We start from the raw sequence: 19,823 nt of genomic DNA on the forward strand, positions 1-19,823 counted from the left end.
ATGAAATGACATATGAATAGACAATACGTGATACATGTGGTATGTGACAGAAGAGAAATGACAAGTAATGTGAACTGTTAAATGATAATGCCCATGTTATGTGATATGAGAGCTAGGGGTATAGTTGGCATGCCAAGAGTCGAGGGTTTACCTATGTTCTACGGAACATATGGATAGTTTTACCTATGTCTTTCGAGACATATGGACAGTATACCTATGTTCTAAGGAACATATGGACAGTTTACCGAGGATCTTTATGACCTCTGGACAGTTACCGAGGATCTTTATGACCTCTGGATAGTTACCGAGGTCTGTGTGACCTCTGGATAGGTCCTTCGGGACATTTATATGAGCTGTGGTGACAGCATAGTAGTGCACAACCTCAATAGACTCACATATCTACAGTTCTCACAGGTGCACATGGGCTAATAAGAGATAACATGGAATGTAATGTATAAGATATATGTGATGTATATACTTAGGGTGATATGTCATGTGTTGCTTGAATTATAATGATGTTGATAAAGATAATAATATACACGGGCAATGCAATTGGAAGACAAACGAAAAGTGAAAGTAATACAAGAAGATATGTTGCGTGTGTGTATGACATGATTATATATATTGTTATCATGCAATAGATACATGCATATTGAGATGTCATGATTCAATGGTATGAATGCACGTTCATGAATTTATTGTTATATGTTTAATTATTGCCTCACTAAGTCAACGACTTAGCGTGTGATTGTTTCACACGTAGGTTTCGAGAAGAATAAAGAGTAATGCGGAGCAAGACAGGTCAGTTCTCCTTACCAAATGTCAGATCAGAAAATGTATGTACTGTTTACAGAGTGTAGTTGGCATGTAGTCTAAAGATATAAATGGTATGAACTCTGATATCTATTGTAAACGTTTTGAAGTAATTTAAATGTTATCAAAGTTTTAAATTACTCACTATTTTATACGAATAAATGTTTGAACAGTCAATGTGACACTTCGGACTCGTATCCGGGTTGGGGGTGTTACAATACTAATATTGAACGCCGGCTTCGCTTTGCCCGTATGGAAATTTGTGTTGATTTAAACAAGCCCTTGATCTTCAAGTTAGATGTCAATGGATGCATTCAAATGGTGGAATATGAATTCTTACCGTTCATTTGCTTCCAATGCAAGAGATACGACCATGTGCAGCACAATTGTCTGGAATCCAAAAATGACCCCAATACGGAGGATGTTGCTCAGCCCGAAGAAATTCCTCAGGAACAAATTGAAACCCTTTTATTTGAACCATGGATGTTAGTGTCGTCTCTCTAAGAAAACTAATGAGTCCTCTGAGGATACTACGAACCGCGTCACTGGTATCTCCGTCTCGGTGTCGAGATACAATCCCATCTTTGAGGAATCCACTGACTTGGCAAAGGACAACGAGCAAACTGTCACCCACCAGACTAGTACCTTGTCTCGTAATGTCCCCCCCACCGCTCCCCTCTAGAAAACTCAGCAGCGTCGCAACAGTCCACAAAGGCTATTCACATCCGGAAGCCTCTCACACAGTCTTTAACTGATATTCCTATGCAAGTCCGCTAGTCCTCTAAAGCTAGTAGGACGCCCATGAAGCCTCCCGGTAAAGCTTTAGACAAGTCTAGGCATTCAGCAGTAATTCTTAAATGAAAATTCAGACCCCAACACCCATACTTTACCTCCTGCAAATCATTTCAGACCCTTTGGTGACGGGAATTTGAAGGCTTTGTCTGATGAGAATGCAGTTGCCATGCTTGAATGCTGCGAAAAAATATTTGAGAGATTTCAGACCTGATTTAATCGTTGTTGTGGAGCTTCGGATTAGTGTCCTGATTTAAAGTCCGACAACAAAAACCTAAAAGAAATACATACATAAAAATATGTACATAAAAAGGTGTTATTTCAACACTGAAAACATAACTAAATTGTAAATTAAATTTTAGAAAATTTGTAATTTATTATGATGATAAAATTATATTTTTTTATGATGATAAAATTATATTTTAACTCCTATAAATTTTTATAATTTAACCTTGGAAATATAAATGCTTGTTGATATTATGGATTTAAAGCGTCATTTTTAAGAATAATTTTATAAATCAATGAAATTATTAATACATAGTACATCAATTTTTTTTAAATGATTGCCAATTCTAAACCAAGTTTCAAACTCTTCGCCATAACTTTCAACCATTTAACAATAAACGCCCATAGTCATGCTCGAATTTGAGACCTCAAGGAGTAATGATGAATTTTTTGATTAATTTTTTAAAAGTTTGTAATTGTATAAATAAAAAATTATTAAAAATATATAAAAGGATGCTAAAATGTATAAGAATAATTTAAATACAATTACAGTATCTAATATAATTTTTTATATTATAATTATGAATTCCAAATTATTTTTTTAATATTGATTTAATATTTAGAAATAATAAAGTTTATATTTAGTTTATAGTAATATATATAATTATTATTTTTGTCTCATATGGGTGGCCCAATACTGGGGAAAATGAAAGTCGAAAAATAATATTCCAAATTACTCAAAGATATCCCTTTTGAAGATTAATCATTGAGGATCCGGATTTCAAAATTTTAATTTTAAAATTTAATTCTTATAAATAAATTAGAGTTGATTATACTACACGTTTTCAAATTATTAATCTCATTCTAAATTACTTTTTAAATTTTTAAAGTTTTAGTTTTTATCCTTAAATTATAATTCTCATTTTAAATTGATCCTCATAACTTTTAGTGTTCCAATTTCATTTTAAACTATCATTGTATGCAAAATATTTACCATGTAAAAAATGTTGGATGCCATCTAAGCATTGATGTGTATTATATAATATAATGCAATGTTGCATCATGTCTAAAAAATCATTTTTAGAATAAAATTGAAATATTGTTTGGTTGTTTATTTTTGTTCTTTTAGTTTAGTTATAATTCTTTCAATGTTTCAAAAAATAATTATTTTATTTAAATCCAATGTTATCATCATTTATGCCAAAACATATTCTTACATAATACACATAAGTGTATGCATGGCAATTTATAATTTTTATAATAAATTTATTAATAGGAGACATAATTAGCATATGATGATAGTTTGAGGATGAAATTAGAATGTTAAAAAGGTTTTGGATCAATTTAGAATGAGGATCATAATGTAGAGATGAAATTAGAATGTTCAAAAGTTTTGAGATCAAATTAGAATAAGAGTCACAATTTAAAAATAAAACTAGAATGTTTAAAAATTAGAGACCAAGATAAAAATGAGATCATGTTGAACCATGTTTTATAATATTTTTGATATAACAAATTAAGGAAAAATGTTTTTGGACTTGATTGAATTTATTCAAAGTTTTCAAAAATAATTCAAAGTCCATCAAACTAGAATTTGAGCACTGATATTGTTCTTACAGTATCGATACTACATGAAAAGTATTGATATTGTTCATGTGGTACCGATACCAAAGGTAAGAAAAGTATCGATATTGTCTAGGTAGTATCGATACTAACATATGTTTTTCAAACGACTCAAATTTCAGAATGAAAAATAGGTACCGTTACTCAAGGGGGTACCGATACTACTTTACACAGCGGTATCGATACCATGAAACATAGTATCGATACTGGTCAAGCCCAACGGTCTTTAACGACTAGTTTATTTAAATATTACGAAGGTAGTACCGATACTCATTAAAGGAGTACCGATACTCCCTGTCCTGAGTAGTTTTATTTTGCAGAAAATTAATCTCCAACGGCTAGAAACGACCAAAAACTCATTCCGACATATAAAAACCAGTTGATGACACTTGAAGAAGGTTACCAACACATATCAAAGCAATCAAACATAAGAGAAGATATTTTTATTCTTATTTTCCTTTCTTTTGTAAATATTAGTGTTTTTGTGAGCTTAATTTTGTAAAACCTACCTTGTGAGGTTTTCTTGTTTAGATCTTTTAAACCTTTTGAAAAAGGGGAGTGGTTCTAGCTTAGCATGTGAAAAGTTGGGGAGTTGTAAAGGTTATCTCTTTGTCCTGCAAAAAGAAAGAACAAATTATTGAATTTGTTAGAAAATCTTAAGTGAGGAGCTTAGGTAGTGGATGTAGACTTGGTTGAGAAGTCAAACCACTATAAATATTTGTGCAAATTGTCTAACTCTTTTTACTCCTTGCTCCCTAATCTAAAAAAGACAATTCATCCCCTCTTGGCAAATCATTCGGTTGATCAAATTTGAGCTTCATCGTAATCCCAACAATTGGTATCAAAGCTTAAATCATTAGAATGTCTAACAACTTTGAAAAAATCATTGAAGAAGCTCTATCCATTTTTGACACAACCAAGAAGATGGCTTCCACCTCCGTCTCGTTCCACATGGAAGAGTCCCAACCGATCGACAAGCCTCCATACTTCAATAGAGCCAACTACTGTCATTGGAAGAAATTAATGAATATATTCATCCAATCCAATGATCTTGATACATGGGAGATGATCGAGAACGACTACTCTTCTCCAAAGAAGAAGACAAAAGAGTAGAGTGCCCAAGAACGGAAGAAAGCTCAACAAAATGCCAAGGCCATGCATATTTTGTTTTGTGCATTTGGTCCCGATGTTTATGAAGGAGTTTCTTCATGTTCAAATGCCAAGGAGCTTTTGAATAAGCTCGAAGAGATCCATGGAAATAAGAAAGAAGAACCAACAAAGGTGGTGTGCTTAATGACTCTTGAAGAGCTCAAGGTATCTTCTAACTCTTGTGAATCTAATTCATATTCTTTTAATGAGTTACAAGATGCATATGATGAATTATTTTTGGAGTTTGATACCATGATCTCGAACTACAAGAAAATAATTTCAAAACTTAAAGTTGAAAACAATTTTCTTTTGAAATCAAAATGGATTTTGAAAATCAAAATGAAATTTTGAAAAATGATTTAGAGCTTTCAAAAGTAAAAATTGAAAATTTTGAAAAAAAAATACTTTGATTTAAAAGTTAAGCTTGAATGCTTAACAAAATAAAAAGAAATCATTTTAAATAATCCATCTAATTTCATAATGACAAAATGCTCACATTGTCATTATCATGATCACAAAGAACATACTTTTCCTTTAAAGAAATGAAAACGTTTTAAAATTAAACAAGTATGGTTCTCCAAGGGAACAAGGGGCATTGAAACTAATGTTCAAGGATCCAAAGTAATTTGGATACCAAAATCCAAATAAATGTCTCTTGTATGTGTGTGGGAGAAATGGTGATGAAAGTGAAGATATTCGAATGCTCTAGCCACATTTGATATAGAATGGGTAACCTCTAAGCTTATTTTTATTATCTTGCATAATTGGTTGCTTATTTGTCTTAAGCCGTGAGTTTTGATATTAAATGATTTTATGTTTTCTATCTCATGTATGTTAAAAATGTGTTGTGATGAACATTTTCTAAAGTTTTAATGATATTTCATAAATATTTGTTCATCATAATGAATTTTGGTCAAAATTGGTTTTAATGCTTTGTTTTTACAAATTTTAAATTTTGACCTTAATTTAAATGTTTATGCATGTGATTTATTTCAAATGATATCTCTCTAACAATTGGTATCAATTTTTCAAATGCATAATATTTTGGATAGCTTTATGCACAAGCTCTTAAATACAAAAATTGGTATTGCATAAAGTATATTAGACTTGGATATATTGAATTTCTTGTGCTACTAACTTGTTTGTTCATCTTTGTTGAAATTCAATGTTTTTTAAGTGTCAAGCTTTTCAAGTCAAATTTTTGTTTGGAATGCTTTTATTGAGGGGGAGCTTTGATTTTTCAAATGATTTTTATGCTAAAATTACTACTTACTCTCCATTGTTATTTTTGAACTTTAAAGTTGAATTATTTTTTATATAACAAAAAGGGGGAGAAGTATAGTTTTGAAAAATTCAATTTCAAGAATGAAAAAGGGGAGCTATAATATTTTCCAAATATTTATCTTTTTCATGAAATATTTTATTAAGGGGGAGTTTTGTCAAAACAAATTTTCAAATGTTTTGTTATATCAAAAAGGGGAGATTGTTGAACCATGTTTTATAATATTTTGATATAACAAATTAAGGAAAAATATTTTTGGACTTGATTGAATTTGTTCAAAGTTTTCTAAAATAATTCAAAGTCCATCAAACTAGAATTTTAGCACAACACAGTTTTCTGGTTACGTAGTACCGATACTATTCTTACAGTATCAATACTACATGAATAGTATCGATACTATTCATGTGGCATTGATACCAAAGGTAAGAGAAGTATCGATACTCTCTAGGTAGTATCGATACTACCAGATGCTTTTCAAACGGCTTAAATTCCAAAATGGAAAATAGGTACCGATACTTAAAGGGTACCGATACTACTTTACACAGTGGTATCGATACCATAAAGCATAAATCAAAACTGGTCAAGTCCAACGGTCTTTAACGGCTAGTTTATTTAAATATTACAAAGGTGGTACCGATACTCATTAAAGAAATATTGATACTCCCTATCCTGGGCTGTTTTATTTTGCAGTTAATTAATACCCAACGGCTAGAGACGACCACAAACTCATTCCAACATATATAAATAAGTTTAGAACACTTGAAGAAGGTTACCAACACCTATCCAAGCAATCAAATACAAGAGAAGAGCTTTTTATTCTTATTTTCCTTTCTCTTGTAAATATTAGTATTTTTGTGAGCTTAATTTTGTAAACACCTACCTTGTGAGGTTTTCTTGTTTACATCTTTTAAACCTTTTGAAAAAGGGGAGTGGTTCTAGCTTAGCCTGTGAAAAGCTAGTGAGTTGTAAAGGTTATCTCTTTGTCCTGTAAAAACAAAGAACAAATTAGTGAATTTGTTAGAAAATCCTAAGTGAGGAGCTTAGGTAGTGGATGTAGACTTGGTTGAGAAGTCGAACCACTATAAATCATTGTGCAAATTGTCTATCTCTTTTTACTCCTTACTCCCTAATCTCAAAAAGCCAATTCATTCCCTCTTGGAAAATCATTCGGATGATCAAATTTGAGCTTCATCGCAATTCCAACAGATCATAATTTAAGGACAACTAAAGTAAATAAATTATTTAATTCAATAAAGAGTAAAAGGGGAAAAAAGAAACTCACTTTAAATGGAAAAGAAGTTTTATTTGTTTACGAAACTCAAGGAATGATCTCGTTAATAAAGGGAATGTTGTCCTATTTAGGTTGTTCAAACAATTGTTTTCCATAAAGAAATAATTATCTTTGATTGTCATATTGATTTAAGTATGATCAAGTTTAAAAATTGTCTTTGAAAACTCAAAATCAATTTTTTTATAATATTCTCAAATTTCACATTGTTTATATATAAAATTTTTAAAAGTATTCAAATATAATCTTTTAAATATGCACGCATTGAATGATTGAAGAAAAAGTCTATACATGCACATCGTTGTTGTCATCTGGTCGACCCATGCTCATCTTTGACACATACCATTAGTTTTTTTTTGAATAAAATGTTGTACAATTTTAAAAATTTTACCTATTATTCTCCATTTTTTCATTTTAGTCTTAGATGACGTCATTGTTGAAGAGACCGTAAAAAAATTGTCACATAGATAAATATATGTTGTACAAAACACTCTTTCTGAAAGACACTTCTAGCACACCTTTATAAAAAAAAAATACTATTTAGTTAATTAAATTGTTCGAATACCATTTTAATAAAAAATAATAAAAATACTATTTATAGTGCCAAATTAGGAAGCATAACTTTATCTGCAACATTACAAAAAGCACTAAGCCTTAGGCCAAACATCATGCAGAAAAATACATAAATATTAAATAGATGCAAAATATGTAGCAAGGGAGGCAAGTGCAAAAGGAGGTGAAGACTTAACCCATATAGCATAGGCACCTGATGATAAACCATCATGAGAAAAAGTATGAGCGACCCCATTGCCAGAACAACGTACGTGCGTAAAGGAGCATCAATGAAAAGAGCGAGAAAGAGCACAAATAGTACGAAGAAGAGGGCCACTATAGGAGTCGTTTGTTAGTGTCTTAAAAACGTGAATTGCATGGAGAATGTTAGTGTATAAAATGGAGATGATTTTTAGCTGTATGTCATGAATAATTGGTTATGAGTTTGTTATGGGTTAGTTGATGTCATTTGTTGTTATAAATAGCCAGTATGATATCACCCTTGTAAACACTTTCTCATAATAAGATGAAAAGCATTATGTTACTTTCTCTCTTGCTTCTTCTATACTTAGCAGTAGAGTTGATATCTTAACATGGTATCAGTCGCCAATTCCTAGTGCCGCTGTGGCTTCTCTTCTTACTGAAGGTTCCTGAAGCTAAGTTGTTTGTTCTTTGGTTTTCTTTTCCCTGTTGTTTCTACTTCTTAAATATGGTTTCCAAATTTTCATGTTTGGTTTTCTTGAGCTCAGATATGTGATTATTTATTTTCTGGTGTTGTTGTCATGGTTGATCTTATGGCTGATCCAACTTGTGATGAGAATGTTTCTCAAATTAATTCTCCTATGAGTTGGACTATTGCTCGTATGAGCTCTATTCAACATATTCCTAAGCATGATACAATTAAGCTTACTGAGAGTACATATTTGTTGTGGAAACATCATGTGCCTTTAATCATTGATGGTTATGGCTTGCTAAAATTTATTTCCGCTAACGTAGTTGTTCTAAAATGAGTTTGTTACTAATGGGCAGCTCGAGGAGAATTTAGAGTTTTTGTTGTTTAGGCAGCAAGATAAACTACTTTCTTCCTGGTTGCTAACCACTGTAAGTATGGAGATTTTTCCTCATCTTACTAGTCTTATGTTTACGGTTGCTATTTGGAATGTTGTGACTCATTTGTTTGGTGCACGATCAAGTGCAAAAATTTCTTCACTTCGCCATAATTTACATTCTCAAAAGAAATTTGGTTTGTCTGTTCATGAATTTTTAGCAAAGGTCAAATCTATTTGTGATTTGTTAAATGCTTCTGACAATGTTGTTACTAAACAAGAACATGTTAGTGTTATTCTAGCTAACTTAACTATGGAGTTTGAGTATGTTATCGCTTTAGCTTCTCAAGAGGAGTTGTCATTGGATACTCTCACTGAAATGTTACTTGATTGTGAGGCTCGACAGAAGGTGTTTTTAGGTAAAGGGATTTCGGCTAATGTGGTCCAGCTGCAGTCTACTTACGAGTCAGATGTCAAAGGCTCTTCTGATGGCCATTCTTCTCAGACGTGTGGTCAGTAGGGAGGTGGCTTTCGAGGTCGAGGTCGTGGGCAGAATTATAATTCCAAAAGTCCATAGTGTCAGTTGTGCAGTAAGTTTGGCCATGTTGTTTAGAAATATTATCATTGATTTGATCGTGATTATACGGGTGTTGCTGATTCCAGTGTTGCAGCTGTAAATTACTCGAAATGGTCGAGTGGTTCAGGGGTAGATCAACTTCCATATTTTTTTTCACGGGTGTATAATCACGCTTTGAATGCGGTTTCACATCCTGGTTTTGTTCCTGCTCCTCATTTTTTCTTGTATTATGCTAATATGATAGTTTCTATTGTTTTTTCTGTTCCCCAGCAACTTTGGGTTATTATCTTTCCTTGTGAGTTTTAGTTGGGTCTTCTAATGATGCTTCAATTCCTTCTATGGTTGGTCAGAATTATTTTTTGGCACCATCAACGCCTATAACTTTTGTTTCTATGCTTCCGTCTTCTGGTGCTTAGTCTTTCTTGAAGCCTTCAAGTGATCCCATCTGGTATCCAGACACCGGTGCCACTCATCATGTGACTAATGATTCGTCTATTTTTCATTCAGGTATGGTGTATATAGCTGATAATGCTTTGTACATGGGAAATGGTGATGGTGTTAAAATTGCTCATGTAGGGCAAAGTATGAAGCCTTTACTTTTGCGTAACCTATTACATGTTCCTAACATCAAGAAAAAATTGATCTTTGTTTCTTAGTTCACTCGAGATAATGGTGTTTTTCTTAAGTTTCACCCATATGAATGTGTTGTGAATAATGCTCAGACTCAACAGGTTCTTCTTCGCGGGAGACTCACAGATGACGGCCTCTACCGGTTGCTTCCTTGTGCTAAGGCAAGTTCGGTTACTCAATTAAATATTGTTTATACGACTCTAGATCTTTTGGATTTGTGGCATCAACGTATTGGTCATGCTTCTATTGATGTAGTGAAGTCTATTATGAAACATTGTAATCTCTCTTCTCATATAACTCGATTGTCATATGTATGTGTTGCTTGTATGCAAGGGAAGGCTCACAAGCTTCATTTTTGTTCTTTTTTAACTGAATATAATGATCATTTTCAGTTAGTTCTTTCGGATGTTTGGGGTCCTGCTCCATTTACTTCTTCAGATGGGTTTTCTTATTATGTTTCCTTTGTTGATGTCTCGAGTAGATACACCCAGGTATACTTACTTAAACGAAAATCTGAGGTGTTTCCGTGTTTTGTTAATTTTTATAAACTGATAGAAGTGCAGTTTGGCTGTAAAATTAAGATTTTACAAACAGTTGGTGGCGGTGAATATCAGTCACTCAAGGGTTGGTTTCAACAAAATGGTGTGGAGCATCGTATTTCTTATCCGAGCAACTTCAAGCAAAATGGTCGAACTAAGCACAAACATAGATATATCGTTGAAATGGGGTTAGCCATGCTAGCTCAGGCATCGTTACCTCTGAAGTTTTGGAGTTATGCTTTCGTGTCAGTTGTTTACCTTATCAATAGGTTGCCCACGCAGGTTTTGAATGACAAATATCCGTTTGAAGTATTGTATCACAGGATTCCCGACTATTCTTTATTGCGTGTGTTTGGTTGTGCCTATTTTCCATGGATGAGATTTTCTAATCGTCACAAACTAGAGTTTAGATTGAGATAGTGTGTCTTTTTTGGGTACAATCATTCTCATAAGGGCTATCAGTGTTTAGATGATGATGGGAAGGTGATCATCTCTCGACATGTGGTTTTTGACGAACATGTTTTCCCTTTCAAGTTTGCAAAATGACTAGTGTTGATTCTTACCATACGGAGGTGACTATAGGGCTATTTCCTGTTCTTACTCCATTGGTGTCTAGGGAGAGTGTTGTTTATGAGGACACCACTCCACATGCTACTGTATCTCCAGTAGCTGATGATTTTAGTGGTTCAACTCATGGTGAATAGTTTTCTAGCACGAGAATTTTAGGTGACGGGTGTATAAATTTGTCGTTACCCGTAGCTACCAATTCTGTTATTGCACCTATGTGTCTTGCATCACATGTTGTTCTTTCTATTACAAAGACATTTTTAGGCTTTAGAGATACTGACCAGGTACATGCTCCTGATCTTACAGCAGGTTCCTTTGCTGATAGTGTGTCATCTGTTTGTGGTAATGTACATGTTGATCGATCCACTGCTAGTCAGACTACTACTGGTCAAAACAATAATCCCATGGTTACACGGGGTTAAAATGGGATACGAAAACCAAGGGTCTTGCATGTTTCGTTTGATGATAAGGAGCCTACAACTATTAAGGAGGCTCTTCTTCACCTTCATTGGAAGGCCACAACACAGGCATAGTTTGATGCCTTGGTTTGCAATGAAACATGCACATTGGTTCCTCTCCCTCAGGATAGGCAAGTCGTGCGTTGTAAATGGATTTTTAAAATCAAACGGAATGCAGATGCTTCCATTGCTCGTTACAGGGCTCATATCGTGGCTAAGGGATTCCTTCAGCAGTCTGGGGTTGATTTTCATGAAGTGTTTAGCCCCGTGGTAAACCCGATAACTGTTCGAGTTATAATTTCTCTTGCATTAGTGAAAGGTTGCTTTCTCAGACAGGTGGATATTAATAATGCCTTCTTAAACGGGCGTTTATCTAAGGAAGTTTATATGCTTCAGCCTCCGAGATATGAACAAGGCGATGATAGCTTGGTGTGGAAATTGAATAAAGCGATTTACGGTCTGAAGAAGGCACCCTACGTATGATTTGAGAGTCTCAATGGGTATTTGATTTATGTGGGTTTTGTTTTGTCTCGTTCGAATGCCTATCTTTTTGTTCGCAAAACTGATACTAGTATGGTTTACCTCTTGGTTTATGTGGATGATATCGTTCTCACATGGAGTTGTTCTAATGAAGTTCAAGATGTTATAAATAAGCTCCATGCACATGTTACTTTAAAGGATATTGGCCTTCTTCGTTTTTTCTTGGGCATTGAAGTCTGTTATAACTCTAGTGGTTTGGTGCTGAGTCAACAAAAATACATTCTTGATCTTTTATAAAATAATGGTTTTGTAGCTTCTAAGGATCTCACTACTCCCATGATAACACACTGTAAGTTATCTGTTACTGGTAGATTGCCCATTGATGAGGTGGCTCAATATAGGAGTATTCTTGATGCCCTTCGATATATGGTTATTATTCGGTCGGACATTGCTTATGCGATTAATCACGTCTGTCAATTTATGTAAGCTCCTAGCGATATGCATTTACAGGCGGTTAAGTTGATTATGAGGTATTTGCAGGGCACCTCGGATTACGGTTTATTGTTCTCGCCTTCTTCTCGTCTGTCATTAGTTGGCTTTGCTAATGCGAATTCGGGTGCTGATATTGATAACAGACGATCCATGTTGGGGTATTATATTTATTTTGGTGGCAATCTTGTTTCTTGGAGTTCACGTAAACATCAGGTGGTTGCTCGTTCTACTGTTGAAGCTAAATACCGAAGTGTTGCTTCGGCTGCTTGGAGGTCATATGGATTGTGTCTTTACTCAAAGAGTTGCATTTTTCTTTTCATGGAAAACCTACTTTATGGTGTGACAATACTAGTACTGTTGCTGTGTGCTCCAATCCAGTTCTTCATTCGAAATTCAAACATGTTGAATTTGACTTTTTTTTTGTTCATGAAATGGTTGTGGCTAGATGGTTGTAGGTTCATGAGGTTCCAGCGTACGAGCAAGTTGCTGATGTTCTTACTAAGCCCTTGTCTTCTCCAATGTTTCTTCGTCATCGGTAGAAATTATTGGTTTCTTGCATTCATGAGGTAGTGTTAGCTTTGCTGACTAGTTACTCCCAGAATGCTACAGCTGAAGAACGAGATGAGGATGATGAAGCTGAAGCACAAACGTGAATTACATGGGGAATGTTAGTGTCTTACAAACGTGAATTGCATGGAGAATGTTAGTGTATAGAATGGATATGATTTTCAGCTTTATGTCATGAATAGTTGGTTATGAGTTTGTTAGAGTTTGTTATGGGTTAGTTGATGTCAACTGTTGTTATAAATAGCCAGTATGCTATCACCCCTGTACACATTTTATCATAATAAGATGAAAAGCATTCTATTACTTTCTCTCTTGCTTATTCTATACTTAGCAATAGAATTGATATCTTAACACTGGAATCGTCGATATAGCTCAGGAAATCACATACCTAGAGTCACCTTCAATTTCAATTGATACATAACCTCTAGTAGGAGCCAATAACAACCCCTCCAAGCAGGCCGAAGCCTCCATGAGAAATGGGTCAAGAGCATGGGGTTGAAACTTAGAAATGGCTATGAGGAAGGCACCATTATGATCTTGGAAAACAACACCAATCCCCCAAGTTTATGATGAGCAGTCAAAAGCAACATCCAAATTCACCTTGAAAGTACTTGAAGCAGGCAATTTCCAAACAGTGATACTAGGAGCAACTACAATATCCGACATTGAACTAGTAACACCAAGATCGAAGAGATAAGCCATGACAAAGTGAAAAATATCAACATTAGACTTATTGACTCAAACATAGAGTTGTTTATTTCGAGCCCCTCATAACGCCCAAAACAAGATAAACAAATGTGTAGTTGCGAGAGAGGACAATAAAGAGACAAGTTAATGTGCAAAATCAAGCACCACCACTAACATGAACGAGCTCCAGCTAAAGAGGTTCCACATTGAATATACTGTAGGATAATCCCGAAGAGTATGCAAGATAGATTCATGAGCAGATCCACAATAGAAGCAAACATGTGTGCCCATGATATAATTTTGATACAAAGTGTCATTGCAAGGAAACATGTTCCTGAAAGCACGCTAGAGGAAAATTTGAATCTTTAATCGCACCGGCTGAGACCAAATGAGACCATAGACATACTACATCATGGTTAGTATATGGGTGTGATGAGAATCCACATGAAGCAACATCTTATACATACTTCGAACAATGAAATTGTTGAACATACTTTAATATTTTGATATACCAAATGCGTCTAGAACACCACGATTATTTCACAGTCCGAAGTGTGTATAATATATTGCTTCAGATGTATTCTCATCACGCCCACATAGCATACACGATGCAACATGCTTATGGTCTCATCTATTCTCAGTCGGTGCTGTTGAAGATTCAAATTTGCCTCTAGCGTGCATTCAGGAACCTGTTTCCTTCTTATGACATACTGTATCAAATGCATGTTATGGACGCGCCAGTTTACTTTTGTTATCGCTTTGCCCCCGAATATATCTTACACACTTTTCGGGATTACTCTACAGTACATTTAGTGAGGAACCTCTTCAGCTGGAGCTCTTTCACGTTGGTGGTGGTGACTGATTATACTCATTGATTGATCTATTTATTATGCTCTCTCACAACTATGGATTTTCCTCGGTTGTTTGTCCTGCTTTGGGCGTTATAGGTGGCTCGGAATAAGCAGCTTCATGCTGGATTCGTTACATCTGATGTTGAGATTTTCCACTTTGCCATAGCCTATCTTTCCGATCTTAGGGCTACTAGTTCAAGGCCGGATATTGTAGTTGCTCCCACTGGTTGGAAACCGCCTGCTTCAGATACTTTTAAGGTGAATTTCGATGGTGCTTTTGATCGCTCATCCGAAACTAGGGGGATTGGTGCTGTTATCCGAGTCCACCATGGTACCTTCCTCATAGCCATTTCTAAGTTTCAACCCCATGCTCTTGACCAATTTCTCATGGAGGCTCAGGCCTACTTAAGGGGTTGTTATTAGCTCATACTGAGGTTATGTATCTATTGAAATTGAAGGCAACTCTAGGTGTGTGATTTGCCGAGCTATATCGACGATTTCAGACTTTTCCTATCGTTGCCCTTTTCTTTATATACTATTTGTGTTCTTGTCCGCTCCTTTTACCGATGCTCATGTATGATGTTCTAGCAATAGAGTTGCATACACTTTTGCTCACGAGAGTTTATCATCATGTGTTGGCTGAAGTCTCCACCTCCTTTTGCATTTTCCTCCCCTGTTGCAAAATTTACTTCTGTTTAGTATCTACATGTTTTTTTTGCATAATGTTTGGCATGGGACTTATTGCTTTTTGTAATTCTACCGATATTGTTATGTTTCATGCTTTGGCATTCAAAATTACTTTATTCTAAAAAAATATTAGTTTGAGAATTATAAGGTAAGAAAAGAAAAGAAAAATACTTTCTAGACTCTTCTAGTAATTTTCTTTTTTACTTTTTCTTTTTAGTTTTAAAATACATTCCTGTTTCCATTACTAGTCGCCGCATCTCCCCTTTATAAATAAATAACAAATATTTTCTCTAAAAAATCCTAAATATTATTCTTTAATTATAAAGTTTGATATTCAAACATTAAACATCAACACAATTTAAAATCATCGCTCTCTCTTTATCCCCTAATTCACTAAAACCCTAGATTTACACTCACCTCTCCAACCTAGATTAAACCGTACAATGTCTGGTTCCGGTGGCGTTTCAATTGTGCGAAGCCACAGCCGCGAGAACCGGTTTTACAATCCGCCGCCGATGAGGAAACAACAACAGCAGCAACAGATGATGATGATGCAGCGGAAGGAACAGAGGTTGCCGTTGATTTACAAGGTTTCGACAGAGAAGAGAACGGATCACAACGAATGCGCCACTTCTTCCTCGAGTAATAGTAGTAAAAAAATTGATGATAATTCGACGAATTTGGATCGGTTCTTGGAGTTTACGACTCCTGTGGTTTCGGCTCAGTATTTACCCGAGGTAAATTAAAAAAAAAGAACAGCCAATTTTGCTAAATTACGGGATTTGAACTTTGTTTGTTTGATGGTTTGTTTCTGTCTGTTTATTTATTTGAAATTCTGGTTTCTTCTTTATTTTGAATCTATTGAATTAATTAAATACAAAGTTCCAGTTCTGTCTATATGATGAAATATGTAGAAATCTGTTTTCTGAAGGATGAGTGGACGTTATCAAGTAGTTTAAATTAGCGAATTTACTGGACCATATATACTTTCTTTGTAAGAATCACAATCCAATAGGAAGTTGAAGCATTGGGTTTTATTTTATTAGTCAGAAAATGTAGGAAAATTGAAGAATTTTTGCTAATCAACCAAAGATCAGACAATCAGAATCGGTGCAAAAATGTGGGATTGTCTTTTATCTGAAGTGTTTGAGAGTTATATATATACATGTGGGTGTGTGGGTGAACACTATCAGTGATGAAATTTTGGCCATCTTATAGACAAGCATAAGAGGATGCAAAGTGCGACAGCGCAGACTGGAGTGTCCTCCATATTTTGTGCTTAATGATTTGTGGGAGTCCTTTAAGGAATGGAGTGCATATGGAGCCGGTGTTCCGCTTTTGTTGAATGGGACTGACTCTGTAGTGCAATACTATGTTCCTTTTTTGTCTGGCATTCAGCTCTATATCGAACCATCAAGACCCACCCCAAGGCAGAGGTAAAACCATTCTCAACTCATTTTATCAAATCACCTGCTGTTATTGAGATTTGTGTTGATTTCCTATCTTTCTGGTGACTTTCATGGCCGAGTATTTCCGTTACCCTTTGGAGCCTTATGTGGTTAACAACCGTTGCAGGTTTCCTATTTCTGATTTAAGTAACTCAATCGGGTGGTTGGGGTCGCTTTAATGCTTATCAGAAATGGTTTTCTATTATTTTTGGATGTTATGTCGATTGAGTGTCAATGGTTGAATATTTTGTTTATATGCATTATAATAGAGGTTGAAGCGTTAGGGGATGAGTTATCTTGAGCTGTGAATCATCAATCATAATTTTCAAAATGCTAGACTCATAGCACGCTGGTTGTGTTGTTTCATTTTCTAATCCATCTTTGAACAGGATGCCCTGTGAGGAGAGTGATACGGATTCATTCAGGGAGACAAGTAGTGATGGTAGTGATATTGAATGTGGAACAGAAAAAAGAGCTAACAACATTCTCCCGGGGTTTCGAAATCAGCTGGAGATTGCTGATTCAAATATTCAGAGATCGACTACACTGTCACTTAGAAATAGACCCTTTGGGGGTTCATCAAGCGATGAAAGTGATACTTGTAACACTCGGGGTCAACTTATTTTTGAATATTTGGAGCAGGATCAACCATTTAGTCGTGAGCCGTTGGCTGACAAGGTAACTCCTATGTCCTTTGTTTCATTAGTATTTGCAGCTCCTCGTGCTCTCTCTAATAACTTTGCGTCTTGCAGATCTCGGTTCTGGCATCTCAGTTTCCGGCCCTGAGGACATATAGGAGCTGTGATCTATCACCTTCAAGTTGGATTTCAGTTGCATGGTATGTTTTCCTCTTTCTAAATGACTTCATCAATGGTTCTTGTTTATTGAAATGTGATTTTAAACATATCCGATTTGACCTATGGACAAATATGCAAGCATACGTATTACATCTATGATAATGATTTGCTATGGTGATAGTGGAGTTTTTAACTCCACATGCAGGGGTAAAAACTGCCAAGTATCTTATTCATTTTCTATTTTTAAAATATAACTTACAGATACTTGGGCAGTTTTCTAGTCCTGCTGGAGTTGAGAAAACTCTACTACGAGTGTATGTGTACCTGATATATGTTATCTGATTTATCTAACAAGTTTTCCTTTTTGTTATTGAAGGTATCCTATATATAGAATACCAGTGGGTCCGACTCTGCAAAATCTCGAGGCCTGCTTTTTAACCTATCACTCTCTTTCTACACCCTCTCCGTGTAAGCATCTTTGTTGAAAATATGGTTGCAATTTCTGTCATATTTCTGCCTGACACTTCGTTTAGTAATTGCAGCTACTGGGACAGATAGGCTACCCTTCCGAGGCTATAACATTAGGGAGTTACAAGATGCTGACATGTCCTTAAAGCTACCATTGCCTACCTTTGGACTTACTTTCTATAAATTCAAAGCTTCTGTTTGGAATCCTGATGGAGTTGACGAATCCCAGAAAGCTAATTCTCTTTTGCAAGCTGCTGATAAATGGCTTCAGCTTTTGCAAGTTAATCATCCAGATTTCAGGTTCTTTGCCTCCCACAATACATACTGGCGTTGAGCAAAATTCAATTGCATGACAGAACCAACCACTTGACTCGGAGAAAAATCCCAGCATCACCAGATTGATTGTTAGCTCATACCTGATATTGCACGCTGGACTTGTAGTTCTTCCTCATGGCTGTCGGTAAGGATGACCTATGTTGTACGGATTGTTGTGGACACTGACAGTGGATAGACATGACACTTCCGCTCATCTGGTGGGCTTCCTGTGATACCGGGGGCCCTCTTTTATCTGCTCAATACCTTGAAGACGTAGGAACCGTTGGTAATAAATTTGTTCTTTGATTATGATGATGATGATGACAATTTCTCTGATATTTGTATATAGACATAGTCGCATCTTCTTAAGCTCGGGAATGTGTAACATACTTGTACTAACACTTTGCTTGAATTTTGGACCTAGGGAAATGAATAACATGTATCCAACATGGATATGATCATAATTTCAAAGTTTATATATATAGTTGAAGAACTTTTGGAAGTCATATTTTTATATATTTATTTGTTAGACATCAAATTAACTAATGCAGGATCATATAGCAATAGAAGCGAACTGAAGACCAATCAATTCAATCTCTCGTTCAATTTTTGTTAAGCATGAAAGAAAAATCATATATAAAACCTACGATGCCTAACTTTTCATTTCTTTTTAAATGTAAATGTCTACAACACCTATGTACAATATAACCTTCGAAAATGAGTAGTGATTATGGGTGTTTTTACTGAAATATCACCCTTAGACCCAATAATTACCTGTCAGGCCTCCTCTCTCCCAATATTACCGATCTAGCACCCTTTCTGACAAGGTGGTAATGAAGTGTGGATCGCCATCCAAGCTTTCGCCGGGTTCTGTCTAAGCTAGCACCACGTAAGGGGAAGGCGTGGATCGCCATCCGCGCCTTTTATTATGCACGTTGAATTATTGGTACTCCATTATTACATGAGCCTGAAAACTTGGCTTTTAAACGCTCTCCCTTGATCCGTGCCTTCCATTATGCATGTTGAATTATTGGTACTCCATTATTACCCAAGCCTGAAAACTTAGCTTTTAAATGCTCCCCTTCCCCCTATAAATAACAACCCTCTAAAGGCAAACATCACCACACCAAAATTACTTGTTTATTCTCACTTCTATCAATTCATTCTATCAAACTAAGTAGATTTTTTATTGTTTTTATAAGGTAAAATTATTTTTTTATTATATTATATTATATTTATTTTATATTTAATTATTTGAATAAATTTTATTCTCCTAATTATTTTATATTATTTTTTATGGTTGTAGAATTGGAAATAGGGATCATACCTCAAGACATTTTGCTGACACGGTAACAATATGAAATTGTGTTATTTAAATTATTGTGAAATTTTTTAAAAATTTTTGGATTAATTTATATTTTAATTTATATACTATTTATTTAATTAGGAATATTTCAATTATTTTTTGCAGATATAAGACTCTTAATCTT

General features: G+C 35.0%; 1 protein-coding gene across 1 annotated transcript; it reads left to right on the forward strand.

Annotated features, from left to right (window-relative positions):
* The first annotated feature begins 3,751 nt into the window (after window positions 1-3,751).
* LOC120146142 lies at window positions 3,752-18,753 on the forward strand. The gene is made up of 7 exons (XM_039159799.1): window positions 3,752-3,780; window positions 15,742-16,042; window positions 16,524-16,741; window positions 17,143-17,431; window positions 17,506-17,591; window positions 17,927-18,018; window positions 18,093-18,753. Exons 2-7 carry the CDS (start codon window positions 15,749-15,751, stop codon window positions 18,350-18,352), a joined length of 1,239 nt encoding a protein of 412 aa, XP_039015730.1. The 5' UTR covers window positions 3,752-3,780; window positions 15,742-15,748; the 3' UTR covers window positions 18,353-18,753.
* The last annotated feature ends 1,070 nt before the right edge of the window (window positions 18,754-19,823 follow it).

Source organism: Hibiscus syriacus, unplaced genomic scaffold, assembly GCF_006381635.1.
Source record: "Hibiscus syriacus cultivar Baekdansim isolate YM2019G1 unplaced genomic scaffold, ASM638163v2 tig00110895_pilon, whole genome shotgun sequence".
NCBI classification, from domain to species: domain Eukaryota; kingdom Viridiplantae; phylum Streptophyta; class Magnoliopsida; order Malvales; family Malvaceae; genus Hibiscus; species Hibiscus syriacus.

Bases quoted from the DNA above. Each gene is read 5' to 3' on its own strand.
- LOC120146142 (XM_039159799.1), top strand. From the start codon at position 15,749: ATGTCTGGTTCCGGTGGCGTTTCAATTGTGCGAAGCCACAGCCGCGAG. The intron at 16,043-16,523 runs GTAAATTAAAAA...GCCATCTTATAG, and splicing joins CGGCTCAGTATTTACCCGAG to ACAAGCATAAGAGGATGCAA. The intron at 17,592-17,926 runs GTATGTTTTCCT...TTGTTATTGAAG, and splicing joins AGTTGGATTTCAGTTGCATG to GTATCCTATATATAGAATAC.